The 15,263-nt window shown below is 42.8% G+C and overlaps 1 protein-coding gene across 2 annotated transcripts in view; it reads left to right on the top strand.

Moving 5' to 3' along the window:
- The window catches only part of MARK1 (microtubule affinity regulating kinase 1), a 229,339-nt gene that overhangs the window by 128,543 nt on the left and 85,533 nt on the right, over nt 1–15,263 (top strand). For both annotated transcript variants that reach the window (XR_012244007.1, XM_073628355.1), the window contains exon 5: nt 3,828–3,893. Coding sequence is in view for 1 of the 2 variants with exons in the window: in XM_073628355.1 (XP_073484456.1) it covers nt 3,828–3,893 (66 nt within the window). In the remaining variant the exon portion in view is untranslated. The remainder of the gene's footprint in view (nt 1–3,827; nt 3,894–15,263) is intronic.

Below are 15,263 nucleotides of genomic sequence, written 5' to 3'. Positions count from 1 at the left end.
AAAGCTATATAACAAAAATTTTAAAAAGTATACAAAATTTTATTAGAATTGATACAAGAAAGTTGACCACATGGTCTAAACTACATCACATCATCAAATCCATCGCATGAGGACATCAAAGACACGTATACTTGGAGGACCCTGAAGCTGAGATCAATTAGAACATCATGTTGGCCCTGATAAGGTGAAGGGCCAAAATTCTCGTGGATGTTCACCGAGCAAGAACATGCACAAGAATGTTGTCCCTTCAGCTTATCAGGGCCAACATGATGTTCTAATTGATCTCAGCTTCAGGGTCCTCCAAGTATACGTGTCTTTGATGTCCTCATGCGATGGATTTGATGATGTGATGTAGTTTAGACCATGTGGTCAACTTTCTTGTATCAATTCTAATAAAATTTTGTGAACTTTTTAAAATATTTGTATCTTTACTGCTTTTCACATTCTGCCTTAAAGGTCCTAATTGGGGTCATCATTTTCTGCAATTAAATGTGCTTGGGATGTTGGCAGAATCCTCTTTGTGAAAAAGGCCAGTACTCTAGTGGTCGATCCCTTTCCTTTTTTCTCATGTCAGAGAAGAACTGGCAGACTGGTTCGAGATGATGGAAAGGCAACAGTAACTCAAATAACCACTTCTTACAACCAAGGTATGCAGAATACCATCTCTGAATGCAGAACACTTCAAACCTTGAAACAGATGGGCTACAGCAGTAGAAGACCACACCGGGTGCCACTCCTTTCAGCTAACAGGAAACTGAGGCTACAGTTCACACAAGCTCACTAAAATTGGACAATAAAAGATTGGAAAAACGTTGCCTGGTCTGATGAGTCTTGCTTTCAGCTGCGACATTCAGATGGTAGGGTCGGAATTTGGAGTAAACATGAAAGTATGGATCCATCCTGCCTTGTACCAATGGTTCAGGCTGGTGGTGGTGTAATGGTGTGGGGGATATTTTCTTGGCACACTTTGGGCCCCTTAGTACCAATTGAGCATCGTTTAATTGCCACGGCCTACCTGAGTATTGTTGCTGACCATGTCCATCCCTTTATGACTACAGTGTCCCCATCTTCTGATGGCTCCTTTCAGCAGGATAATGCACCATGTCACAAAGCTCCAATCATCTCACCACTGGTTTCTTGAACATGACAATGAGATCACTGTACTCCAATGGCCTCCACAGTCACCAGATCTCAATCCAATAGAGCACCTTTAGAATGTGGTGGAACAGGAGATTCGCATCATGGATGTGCAGCCGACAAATCTGCTGCAACTGCGTGATGCTATCATGTCAATATGGACCAAAATCTCTGAGGAATGTTTCCAACACCTTGTTGAATCTATGCCATGAAGAATTAAGGCAGTTCTGAAGGCAAAATGGTGTCCAACTCGGTACTAGCAAGGTGTACCTAATAAAGTGGCTGGTGAGTGTATATGTCTTACAGATCCATCAATCTGTAATCAAAATCTGATGGTAGACAGTGGGAGACCCCATCAATGGTCAGCTTTAATGACCGGATGAGCTCTTATAACTCTTATGCCGCGCACACACAATTGGATATTCCGACAACAAAATTCTGGATTTATTTCCGACGGATGTTGGCTCAAACTTGTCTTGCATACACACAGTCGCACAAATGTTGTCAGAAATTCCGAACGTCAAGAACGCGGTGATGTACAACACGTACGAGGAGCCGAGAAAAATGAAGTTCAATAGCCAGTGCGGCTCTTCTGCTTGATTCCGAGCATGCGTGGAGTTTGGTGCGTTGGAATTGTGTACACACAATCGGAATTTCCGACAGCGGATTTTGTTGTCGGAAAATTTGAGAACCAGCTCCCAAATTTTTGTTGTCGGAAATTCCGACAACAAACTCTCACTGTCGGAATTTCCGACAACAAGCTCACATCGAACATTTTGTTATCGGAAATTCCGACCGTGTGTACGCAGCATTAAAGACCCCAACAGGGAGATTCCCCTTCCATAGTTGCTGGCCATATTTGAGTTTCCATATCACCTGTGGCAAGCTGACAAATATAAATGAAGTTAAAACTCCAGCAGAGAGAGTGGGACCTCCTTGTCCTGGCTGCAGCGGGTCAATAAAGCCAGGGACTCAGTCTCTGAAATCTCAGTACCAGAGACCCTGAAAGAAATAAGAATCTGCTAGGCTGGGTTTACCAGCATTTTCCAGTTCCAAAAAGATCAATTTTGGATGATCTGACCCATAAAGAGGAACTTTCTGTTTTTCAATCTGCATTGTACATTTTTAGATTCCTTTCCTAACATTTTTTTTTTTTATGTACATCGCAAAGTCATGCCAAAATGGTTTGTTTGGTCTAAGGCACATGTGTCTAATAAGGCCCGCTAGGCCGAATCCAGCCCACCAGGCCATTTCATGTGGCTCTCGCACCTCTCCTGCTACTGCAGAACCCCTCTTGTCTCTACCCCCAACTTGGCTCAGCAGTTGTCAGCTGACTCCAGCCCTACTCTGGTCCTTCTCCAGACTCTGAACTTTCTGCTTCCCAGCTCTGTCCCCAGCTTCTTCCCGGCAGCAGCACACAATAACGGGGGTGCACTGTGATGTAAGGGAGGGTAGGGGGACTTCTGATGGTGGGGGGGCTCTTGACATCTGATGTAAGGGGGAGTGGGGTGCTCTGCACATCCAGTCTTAGGCTGCATTCACACCTGAGCGTAGTGTTTTTGAGCGTTTCTTCCGGCGTTTTGTCGCTCATTTTTTCGGGCATATTTGCGCGTTTCCATGCAGCGTTGTCCGGCGTTTTTGAGCTTTGGCATTTTTTTTATTAGCCAATAGGAAAAATGATCATCTGTTTCATCATTTGTTGCTATGTTGTTAGATTTTGTTATCTGCTTCCTGCTCCAAAAACGCCCAAATCTGCCTGATTCGCGCAACAGAAAAGGGTCCAGAACTTGTTTGAGCTTCAGGCGACTTGGAGTGGAGATGTGAACCATCTCCATAGAGAATAATGGATTTTTTCCCCTCAAGCGTTTTGTAGCTTCAGGCTTCAAGCTACAAAACGCTCAGGTGTGAATGGGCTCTTACAGATACAACCTGCCCTTTGAGGGCAACCATAATGCTGATGCAGCCTGCGATGAAATTTGAGTTTGACACTCCTGGTCTAATGGTGTCTAGTTGAAGGACAAGCCATGTACATGACATATAACCTTCAGGTAGTGCATTAACAAATTAAATTCACTGTCAGCTGCAAATTTAGGACCAAATGACTATGTCTCCTGATACCCCCATCCCCAGTAAGGTAAACCTCCGCTATTGGAGCTTCTGAAATCACTGCCAAATGGAAGTCACGTTCTCCATTAGAACAACAGGAGCAAGGGCTCGTATGTAGCAGTGAAGGAGTGTGGATGGGTAAGTATGCCTTGCAGGGTGAGGTTAGCTATCAGGAGACTCCGTCATTGTCACCTGAATGACATTATCTCTTCAGGCATTGTCAGTTGGCAAGCAGTGAACAAGACTGAGCAGTAGCAGGGAGGACGAGGTTCCTTTTTCGGAAGGGATGAGGGCATTAGAAGGACATCAGCTGTAGATGGATAGCATTTGTAGGAGGCTTGTACCAAAATGGACTCCAAAGGCCTATTCTCAGCTGAGAGTCAGGCTATCTATTTTGAACCTTAAAGGATAACATAGAAAATATACATAAAGTACTTTGGTATTTTACTTCAGAACTGATGGATAAGATCCTTCAAAAGCAGCAGGTCTGTTTAGGGTTGTTGTACAATTGGAATTTTGTTTAGGAATACTATGTAACAAGATGGGCCCTATGGAAATAAGATTGTTTTTTCTTTCTGTTCCAGTAAAACTTTTTGAAGTCATTGAAACTGAGAAGACCTTATATTTAATAATGGAATATGCTAGTGGGGGTAAGTGGCTTCTTTATTTCTATTTATTTTTGTGTTATTTTATTGATGAGTAAATTAAACCTTGTGAATGGCACCCCAACACACAATAATGTATTAGTGAAAATTCACATGCAATGCACTCACTGGCGCCAGCATCTTCTCCCCGGCTTCTTCCCGTGCATGCTTAGGAATTAGGCTGGGTTCACATATTTGCGAATTGGATGCGTTTTTACCGCATCCAAGTTGCATAACATGTCAATGTGACCGTCTCTCAGTGGAGTCGGTTCAAACATGTCCAGGGTGGCCGCGGTCCAGTTTTGAAAAGGGTCCTGTGTGTTTTTTGGGTTCGGTTCAGGTGCGAACTCGGGCTAAAATTTAGCACCTGAATCGCACTTAAACCAGTGAACAGAAACGCACCGGATTCTGCACTGCAAGCCGGACATGAACCCACCCTTAAAGAAGAACTATAGTCAAGGGAGGGTTATAATCCATGCCAGTTTTTTTTTTTGTCATCTGTGACTCATCGGAGAGATTTTCTCATTTCCTGTCCCATATCCAAAAGGAAGTGAGAGGAAATCTCTCCAAATACCTGGTTGTCACCACAACTATTGTTTCCATTGAAAGGTTTCTACTAAGGACACCATGCCAGGAATCTACTGAGCTGCCCATGTGTAGCACAGTGTACATTTTAAGACCGCAAGTATGATTTTGATTGCATTGCATGTCTCTTCTGCAATAAAGAGCCAGCCTCCTGACAATTTTTTAAATTTAGACTTTAGTTCCACTTTAGGACACAAGGTTCAGGATAATTATTTTCAAAAAAAGTGGCCATTATTTTCAGTTGATTTTAATGAGATTTGAAAACTACAGTCTTATGATTAAAGTGAAGATCCTTAAAGTCAGGAGAATCCCTCCCACTGAACCATTGTATTTTCCCTCCTGGGAGAATACAGTGATTATTGCTAGGGGCTTGCTGCCCCAATCGATCGATCAACTTGGTACATTCAGCCTTGCCTGTACACGATTCGAATCTCGGCCGATTCCCGCTGAGCAGGCGGATATCAGGTCTGTCTCCACTCACTATGCTGAGACGAACCTGTCAGAGCCCCGCTGTTTTCTATGGAGAGATCGGATGAAAATGGACCGCCTGTCCATTTTTTCATCCGATCCCATTTGATCAAATCCGCGAGTCGGATCGAAAATAGGGTCACCATCCATCTGGATTTCACGGACAGGATCGGATCATATAGCAGCGGGTGTCAACGAACAAGTCACTGCTGACATCCACTGCTCCATAGGAGTGAATAGAGGGTTCGATCATGTCTGCCTGACATCAGTTCTTTGCCCCCTTTTTTCTGAACTCTCAGACAAGCTTTTAAAATTCAGCACTTTAAACAGCTGTAGAGAAGAGAAGACAGATAAACAGGTAAAACTTATGTAGGAGGATTTGTTTTATGTCTGTGTATAACCTGAGGCCAGTCACTTCATTGGGTATATGTAAAGGTTTATAACCACCTTAAAGTGGAGCTCCGCCCAAAAGGGGAAGTTCCGCTTTAAGAATCCCCACCCCCCCCTTCTTATGCCACATTCGGCATGTCGTTTTTTGGGGGGGGTAGTAGGTATTCAGTTTTGACAGGTACCTGCTCTGACCTCTGCTCGGGCCACCTAGGCAACTCGAGCGGAAGTTCTCCTCTCTCCCTCCCTCCCTGCTATCTTCTGGGACATGTCCCAGGAGATTGCCGGCCATTAAGGAGGCGCAGCGCGACTCACGCATGCACAGTGCACACCCGGCTGTGAAGCCGCAAGCTGTCACTCTGGAACTCCGCTTTAGGCCCAAAAACCCTAATGCTGCATACACACGAGTGGACTTTCCTGTGGACTAGGGCCAAGGGGATTAGTCCGGCAGACAATCCGATAGTGTGTGGGCTAGTCCGATAGCTTTTCGGGATAAAAATCCGACGGACCTAGAAATAGAACATGTTTCAAATTTGTCCAACGGACTAAAATTGGGAAAACTGTTCATCTGTGTGCTGGTCCACGGACCAAATACAACGCAAGGGAAGCTATTGGCTACTGGCTATTGAACTTCCTTTTTTAGTCCCGTTTAAGTCATCACGTTCAAACCGAACGGACTTATGAACAGGCTTAGTCCTATCATGTGTGGCCAAGTCCGTTGGTTCAGAAAGTCTGTCGGAAAGTCCGCTCGTGTGTACGTGGCATAAGGCGCTGTTCACATCTTGGCGTTTTATTTTCAGGCAAAAAGTCGCACGATTTTTGCTGCAATTTTGTATAGGTCAAAAGGTCACCAATGTAAAGAGCAGAAAAGGCCTGTAATCTGCCAAAAAAGAAGCTCCTGTACTTTTTTGAGCTTCAGGCGTTTTGCTTCAAATGACAAAACCGGGGCCATTGAAATGAATGGGATTTGTCTTGTTGGTCGTTTTTAGAGCTGAGGCTTACAGCAGAAAAACACCCAAAAACAGCTAGATGTGAACAGAGCTTCAAATCAGGTTTCTGTTGCTTTCTAAAAGCTTAGAATCACCTGCTGTGTGTTTTACAATAAAGAGCCGACAGTCTGCCAGGATTTTGCTGTAATAGAAAATAGTGAAAAACTGAGATTTCATGTGTCTTTTATGATCTTTGAGGATGAATTTCTCCACAGTGCCCATAGCTAGAGAAGTAAATTAAAGATTGCTTCAAAGTGCTTTTACGTAGAATGGTTATGTATATAAAAAACAAAGTAATACCGTGTACACACGAGTGGACTTCTCGTCTGCCTGAACTCCGAAGGACTTTTCGACAGATTTCCGACGGAGTTCCAACGAATCGGTCTTGCCTACACACGATCACACCAAAGTCCGATCGTTTCGACCGTGATGACGTACAACCGGACTAATAAGGAAGTTGATAGCCAGTAGCCAATAGCTGCCCTAGCGTCGGTTTTAGTCCGTTGGACTAGCATACAGACAAACGGATTCTTCGACCGGACTAGAGTCCCTTGGAAAGATTAGAAACATGTTCCAAATCTAAAGTCCATCTGATTTTTCGACCGCAAAGGTCCGATGAAGCCCCCACACGATCGGATTGTCCGGTGGATTCGTTACGTCTGACCTTTGCTGTCGAGATCCGGTCGTGTGTACACGGCATTACAGTTGGAGGCTCATATTGTTTCACTCTTGGCCTCTGAGCATCCCTCAAGTGCTGCAGGTCAGCTATAGATAGTGTAATGACATTTTATACATTTTCTGTAACACACAAGATAAATAAAATTGCCCCCGTTTTATGTTTGTAGAACATGTAGTCCTTAGAGCCCTTTCACACTGGGGCGGTTTGCAGGCGCTATTGCGCTAATAATAGCGCCTGCAAACCGACCCGAAAGTGCCGCTGCTGTGTATCCAGTGTGAAAGCCCCTAGGGCTTTCACACTGGAGCGATGCGCTGGCAGGACGGTAAAAAAAGTCCTGCAAGCAGCATCTTCGGAACGGTGAAGGAGCGGTGTGTATACCGCTCCTTTACCGCTCCTGCCCATTGAAATCAATGGGACAGCGCGGCTATACCGCCGGCAAAGCCCCTCTGCAGAGGCGCTTTGCGGTGGTATTTAACCCTTTCTCGGCCGCTGGGGGGGGTAAAACACTAGCGGCCGCATACCGACGGTAAAACGCCACTAATAATAGCGCCGTTTTACCGCCGACGCCGCCCCAGTGTGAAAGGGCTCTTAGTAATAAAATAATGGTTGTTCGGTGTCTTGAACAGAATGGGAACGTGGTCATAGGAGGAATGGAAAGGAGCCAGTAGACTTCCAGGCAGGTGAAAGTCATTATTGATGCAGACAGACTCTGGAGTCAGGAAGGAGATTTTCTTGCTGGGTGATAGAATTTGCCAGCTTAGCCCCGTGCATTGAAATTCATTTTATCTAGATCAATACAAATGCGGTAGGTAAGCTCAATCAGACTGAATTCATCAAAAGTCAGCCGGGGAAATGAGCCGCACGTGGATTTGTTTTCATAATGTGAAGGGCAGGCAAGTTGTTTGACATTGCAGCTCTTAAAGCGAAACTCCACTTTTGATCAGGGAGACAAAAAGGAATCCTCTCTAGTTTAGTTACAAACATAGTAAAGAATTGTATCAAAATCTATTGTAGACTTTAACCTGGGTATTCTCTGTAAAGGCAAACCTACCTACTAGCCACTTGCTAAACGGAAAGGGTCTGCCTGCTATTGTCACGTGATCAGTGTGAGTTATAATAGAAGAAAATGTACAGGCTAGAGCAATGAGCCAATCAAATAAGCAGGAAAATACTAAAGGTGTCCTTAAAGTGGTTATAAAGTCAGAAGGTTTTTTATCTTAATGCATTCTATGCATTAAGATAAAAAGCCTTCTGTGTGCAGCAGCCCCCCTAATACTTACTTGTGCCCCATCTCTATCCAGCGATGTCCACGAGTGCCTCGGCCGCCCGGGACTCTCCTTCCTGCATGGCTGAGACACAGCAGGGGCGCCATTGGCTCCCGCTACTGTAAATCAACCTCAGCCAATCAGGAGAGAGAGGGGCGGAGCCAAACCACAGGTCAGAGTCTGAATTAATACACGGAGCTGCAGCTCGGCTCGGGTGCCCCCATAGCAAGCTGCTTGCCAGCCGGGGCCAGAAGAGGAGGATCTGGGCTGTCCTGTGCAAAACCACTTCACAGAGGAGGTAAGTATAACATGTTTGTTATTTTAATACAAGAAAAAAAGGAGACTCTACAATCACTTTAAACATTTGCTAGAGATTGTCCATAAGCCAGATGTTCGCAAGATCATTTGTGCAGAGAGGTATGAGGATTATTTATATAAAAAGCTGCAAATACAGAAAAATGACCTTGCCAGAAATCCAGTGAGCTCCTAACTCCCTTTAGTGAGCTGACTATGCTACCTTTTCTGCACTGACATCCCAAGCATTGTTGCTAACCCTGCCTGAGCGTTATCCCTTGCTGGACTGCAGAACACCTCCTTATGTTATGGAGATAAGTAGAGTGAGAGGTGTACTCTAGTCCAGCAGAAGAGAGCTGGGCAGGGCTGACAACACTGTTTGGGATTTAGACGATGCATATTTCTTTTCTGCCGAGCTATTGCCTGCTCCCTGCGTGGGGGTGATGGGGGGAAGCCGCCCCTGCCAGGAGAAGACATTGCTTATCACTAGTGGCTATAGTAGCCGCTAGCAATAATCGTAACAGAATCCAACAGGCTGGTTGTACCCAAGTTAATCGATTGATCAACAGTTCGAATCAGATTCAAACAGTGTATGACCGGCCTAAGTCTAGGGTTAGAAGAATAAGCTGTAATACTTACCTTAGTCCTTGCTCCATAATGCTTCCACCATGCTGTGTGACCCCAGTCCCCATAAGCCTCTCTGTCCAGAGGTCACACTCTGACAGCATGTACAATGCAGGACCAGTAGACCCGCATTGTACATTTGGACTGCAAGGGCCCATCCAGAGCATACGAGAGGGAGGGCTCTGAGAGACTGATAATTAGGATAAATATTACAGCATATTCCTCTACCCCTAGACTAACATTTAACTCTTGCTAGGGTTTTTGTTTTTTAAAATCAAGTTCAGCTTTAAAAGATTACCCCATAGAAGAAAAAATAATCTAGCAATACAATTGCTACACAAGTCATATTGTAATTGGATGTTATTAAAATTACTTTTCCTTTTTCATTCTGCAGCTCTATAATTTTCAGTAAAATGCAATGCAATATGGCAGCCTGGAGGTGTTCTGCACACAGATGGTGTACAGATAGGTGCCCCCTCTTCAACATGTTATTTCCTGCTTGTGTGATTGGCTCACTGATTTTCCCAGAAGTCTACACTAAGATGCATTCAGATTTGGGCATCCCCTGCAACAAAAATGTCATTTTTGGTGACCTATTCCCAAAGCAAAATCACATCTAAAGGGATGCAGATCCCACCACTTTTCTCAGAACTTTGCAAGTGCAGCAGCTGATTAATAATTATAAAGTCCCTCCCATTAGATTCACTTTGCGCATGGACACAGACAAACAGCTATTTCTTCAGAATAACAAAAGATAGGCATCTGCAACAAAGTTTATTAAAAATGAATGTAGCTAGGTTCCTGGGCCCAGAAAAATTGGAGAAGAGGGTGTCTATCCCTGTAATACAATGCAAAAGGAACCCCGAAATGGGTTATGGAGGGGAATTGGGACTATACGATACCCAGGAAATAATATGGAGAATGAAAGTAATGTAAAGATAAAAAAAATTACAAAATTTATTATCAATATATAAAAACCTCAAAAGAGGAAAGACATTTTAGCAACACCGTTAAAATAAAAAGTCACGCAGTAATTTCAATATGATAAATACAAAGGGGTAAGCTTCATGTGTGTAAAATACAGCTGAACTAAGCGGACATAAAGATCCCAACGCGTTTCAACAAATTGTCTTCTTCAGGACGTGATGATATCCATTTGAGAAGCATATCTAGAAATAAATTACATATAGGATAATATCCCAAACTACAAAAAAATGTGTAAAAACAAACAGATATTGCCAAACATCATAGTCTTAGTAACAATACTCACAATGTATCAACTACAATAGCCGGTGTATTTATAGAAAAAAGAAACGGTGTCTGTGGCTTATAAGCAGTGCCATGCAAGGTCCCATAGATCCCAAAGGTCAGCACAAGGGATAAAGCATTTTTTATATATTGATATAATAAATTTTGTAATTTTTATCTTTACATTACTTTCATTCTCAATATTATTTCCTGTGTATCATATAATCCTAGTTCCCTTCCATACCCCATTGTGGGGTTCCTTTTGCAACATTTATTAAATCCCTGCAATGGAGCAACCAGAGGGGAGTGTGTGTTTTTTTTTTTTCTCAACAAAGTGGAGTTACTCTTTAAGGTCGCGGGAGACAGAGATCGGATGCAGACTATCAGCTTTTAGAACTGCATCCAAAATCAAAATGAAGACCTGGACAGGCAGCTGTTTTTTATGCTCATTTTGGCGCTGAAATTCTCCTTTAATTGGGGGGGAGGCAAAGTCATAAAAAAGAGAAGTAATTGGTGTAAATGTGATCTGTAACATACCTCGGGAAGTGAAGGCTTCTCCGTGTTAACTCAATTGTACTTATATAAACTTAATGAGGAATTTGGCAGAGGGTTCATCCAGCTGCATAAAGAGGCCGGCAGTTGAATACTAAGTCAATCTGTTCAGCTTTTATTATATTACAGCTGCATCAGCATTTGCTGGTACATTAGGTTACATGCGGCTGCTGTTTATCAAGCACCACTGGGAGGGAGACAGGTGAGCTTTAGCGTGGGAAATCTCCTCCAGTTAATGACTCATTTCTGGATAATATCTCAAGGACACTCCTTTTGTGCCCCAGCCCAATGCATAATGTCGCTGTATGTAATGAGTCTATATTCTAGAATTTTTCCCCTTTCATCTTATTCTATATATTGATATGCGCAGTAGTGTCATTCCACCCTAAAGCGATATTTCAGTTAAAGATGGCATATAGTGAGCTGGCTTTATTTGTATTTATCTTCATCTGAGTTCCCGGCTCTTCGTACGCATTTCAGGGATTTGAATGCTCCTACCCCCTGCTGTTGCATCGTCCGCATTATAAGGCCTGGTATTTACAAAATTCAGTATGTGAAAAAGCGTTGAGTACAGCGAGGTTTTACAAAGTATTTGCAAAGCTTTTAGCAAATTTCAAACTTGGGCAATGGTCGTGGTAATATAGGATTTTTGTTGGTGCCATACACAAAGAGAAAAAGAGATAAAATTGACATAGTTTATTGGTACATCAAATTTTAATTCATAAAAATTACAATATACAGTGAGGGTTAAAATGTATTTGATCCCCTGCTGATTTTGTACGTTTGCCCACTGACAAATGATCAGTCTGTAATTTTATTGGTAGGTTTATTTTAACAGAGAGAGACAGAATAACAACAAAAATATCCAGAAAAGCGCATTTCAAAAAAGTTATAAATTGATTTGCATTTTGAGTGAAATAATTATTTTACCCCTTCACAAAACGTGACTTAGTACTTGGTGGCAAAACTCTTGTTGGCAATCACAGAGGTCAGACGTTTCTTGTAGTTGGTCACCAGGTTTGCACACATCTCATAAGAGATTTTGTCCCACTCCAAGCCATTAGCCGTATGTTTTGGGTCATTGTCATGCTAGAATACCCATCCACAACCCATTTTCAATGCCCTGGCTGGAGGAAGGATGTTCTCACCCAAGATTTACGGGACACGGCCCCGTCCATCGCCACTTTGATGCGGCAAAGTTGTCCTGTCCCTTAGCAGAAAAGCACCCCCAAAGAATAATGTTTCCATCTCCATGTTTGAAGGTGGGGATGGTGTTCTTTGGGTCATAGGCAGCATTCCTCCTCCTCCAAACACGGAGAGTTGAGTTGATGCCACAGAGCTTAATTTTCGTCTCATCTGACTACAACACTTTCAGTTCTCCTCTGAATCATTCAGATGTTCATTAACAAACTTCAGACGGGCCTGTACTTTCAGTCTTTCACAGCATAGTGTGTTACCAATTGTTTTCTTGGTGACTATGGTCCCAGCTACCTTGAGATCATTGGCAAGATTCTTCTGTGTAGTTCTGAGCTGATTCCTCACCGTTCTCATGATCATTGAAACTCCACGAGGTGAGATCTTGCATGGAGCCCCAGACCGAGGGAGACTGACAGTTAGTTATTTTGTGTTTCTTCCATTTGCGAGTAATCACACCAACTGTTGTCACCCTCTCTCCAAGCTGCTTGGCGATGATCTTGTAGCCCATTCCAGCCTTGTGTAGGTCTACAATCTTGTCCCTGATATCCTTGGACAGCTCTTTGGTCTTGGCCATGGTGGAGAGATTGGAATCTGATTGCTTCTGTGGACAGGTGCCTTTTATACAAGTAATAAGCTAAGATTAGGAGTACTTCCTTTAAGAGAGTGCTCCTAATCTCAGCTCTTTACCTGTATAGATACCTGGAAGCCAGAAATCTTGCTGATTGATCAAATACTTATTTCACTCATTAAAATGCAATTCCATTTATAACTCTTTTGAAATGCGTTTTTCTGGATATTTTTGTTGTTGTTCTGTCTATCACTGTTAAAATAAACCTACCATTAAAATTATAGACTAATCATTTTCTTGTCAGTGGGCAAACGTACAAAATCGGCAGGGGATCAAATACTTTTTTCCCTCACTGTATATACACATCTTGGTTACATTGTCATAGTATGTTCACAACATTGCTGTAATATCTTGTTACTTGTCTTGATAGCTTGTGTACTAATAATGGTCTCCAAAATCCCCCGAAGAAGCCTTGACAGGCAAAACATGTTGGGAACACGACCATGACACCGCTATATACGAGGGGAGGCCAATACGTTCTTGCCCTCACCAAGACCCAGATGTGCTAGGGATCTGAAATTTAGTCCACTGACTCTTCCTTCTTTACATAGCCACCTCCTATGGTTACACACTTCTCATATCTGTAGCACAGTCCTTTAATACCATCTGCGTTGAAGTATGCAGATTTGGAGGAAAACCAGCTATCAACTTCAGTAATGATTCCCTCATCATTGTGGAAATGTCTTCCCTGTAAATATTTCTTCAGATTTGGAAACGGGAAGAAGTCCGAAGGTGCCAGGTCAGGTGAGTAAGGTGGATGGGGCAGAGATTCATACCCATAATCACAAACAAAAGTGACAGTTGGTACAGGTCCAAAATGCTTTTGTGCACATTTTTGAATGGAAAGGTGTCCGTAACCTGGAAACCAAACGTGCAGCCACTTTGCTCATATGTAAGATGGTATGTAGTATGTTGTAAACGGACCCTTTACTAATGTTCACCTCCCTAGCTAAGAAAATAATAGTCACACGTCTATCTTCAAGAACTAGCTGCTCAACTTTGGCCACCACACTTGGTTCTGTGGCAGTTGACGGACGACCTTCCTTTGGGTCATCCTGTATTTTTGTGCGACCACACTTGAATTCTCTCTTCTATAATTTGACAGTCTCATATGATGGACAATCCTCTCCATACACAGCTGACATCTCTTCATGGATTCTTTGGGCCGATTTCCCTTGAAGATGGAGAAACCTAATCACGGCTTGGTATTTAACTTGGTCCGGCATGACACCTACTCCATTTCTCTTGGCTCTAACTATAATTCACCATGACCTACAAAAACAAAAATTGGCATGCATATTACTAAGATATCCAACTATAAACCTGCAATTTCATATCCCTAGCACATCTAGATCATGGAGAGGGTAAGAACATATTGGCCTCCCCTCGTATGGTGAACATACTATGACTATGTGTATATATCTTCTAATTTTTATGAAATTAAGTTTCTACCAATAAACTATGTACATTTTTTATCTTTTTTTTTTTTTTTTTTTTCTTTTGTGTATGACACCAAAAGAATCCCATATTGCCACTACCATTGCCTATTGTGATTACTGGGGCTTAATCATGGACTTCCACAATGTATTTTATCCTACTGGGGCCCTTTGTGTGCATAGATGATTTTCTTAAAAAGGTGAACGTAGCTTTTAACCTGAATGGTGCCAAAAAGAGCAACTTGAAGCTGCCTGAAAGCTTTACCAATGCTTTCTAAAAACTTGCTATAAGCACTACTCTTATACAGGACAAAGTCCATATGTACAAGGCCTTAATGTGATTGTAAACGATCACCTTTTAAAACAACCCATTCAGTTTAAAATAGAAATGAAAGGCAAAACGTTTGTGTATAGATCTAACAAATACATTATAAATACCTTTCCCCCCCCCCTTTTTTTTATAAGAAATCACATTCCATTTGATCTCAGCTGCATAAGCGCTAGGGGAGGAGAAGCAGCGTTACACTGAGCTTCCCAGTGAATGGCTATGCAGTGGGGGCGTGTCAGGACAAGTCTGATCATTGGAAGAGAGCACACTGAGTTTCCTGCATAGCTAGAGAACTGATCACAGTGTGCTTTTCTGCTTAGTGTGGTCAGTTTTTAATAGGGAAGCAGAGGGACTGGCAGGAACACCAGGGATGCAACACAAAGAGAACAGGAGGCTTTCTCATATTTTAGTAAATATAAACTGCTAATTACCTTTTTTTCAGCAGTTAGAGCAGTCTTGTGACTTCTATTAATGTCTGGTTAAAGCGGTAGTAAACCGCTGGAAAAAAAAAAAGCCTGCAAGACGATGGAATAATGTGCATACTAGCACATTATGAAAGGCTTACCTTAGAACGAAGCCCTCCCAGCGGCGCCCGGTCACTGCTGAGAGGTATCACATGTTCCCCCGGCCTTTCTTCCGGATTTGCGGTCTCCAGCGCTGGCAAGAACTGAAGGTCCAGCAGAAAAATAGATCCCC

Source organism: Aquarana catesbeiana, linkage group LG04, assembly GCF_042186555.1.
Source record: "Aquarana catesbeiana isolate 2022-GZ linkage group LG04, ASM4218655v1, whole genome shotgun sequence".
NCBI lineage: Eukaryota > Metazoa > Chordata > Amphibia > Anura > Ranidae > Aquarana > Aquarana catesbeiana.
This window is presented reverse-complemented; position numbering and strand designations above follow the sequence as displayed.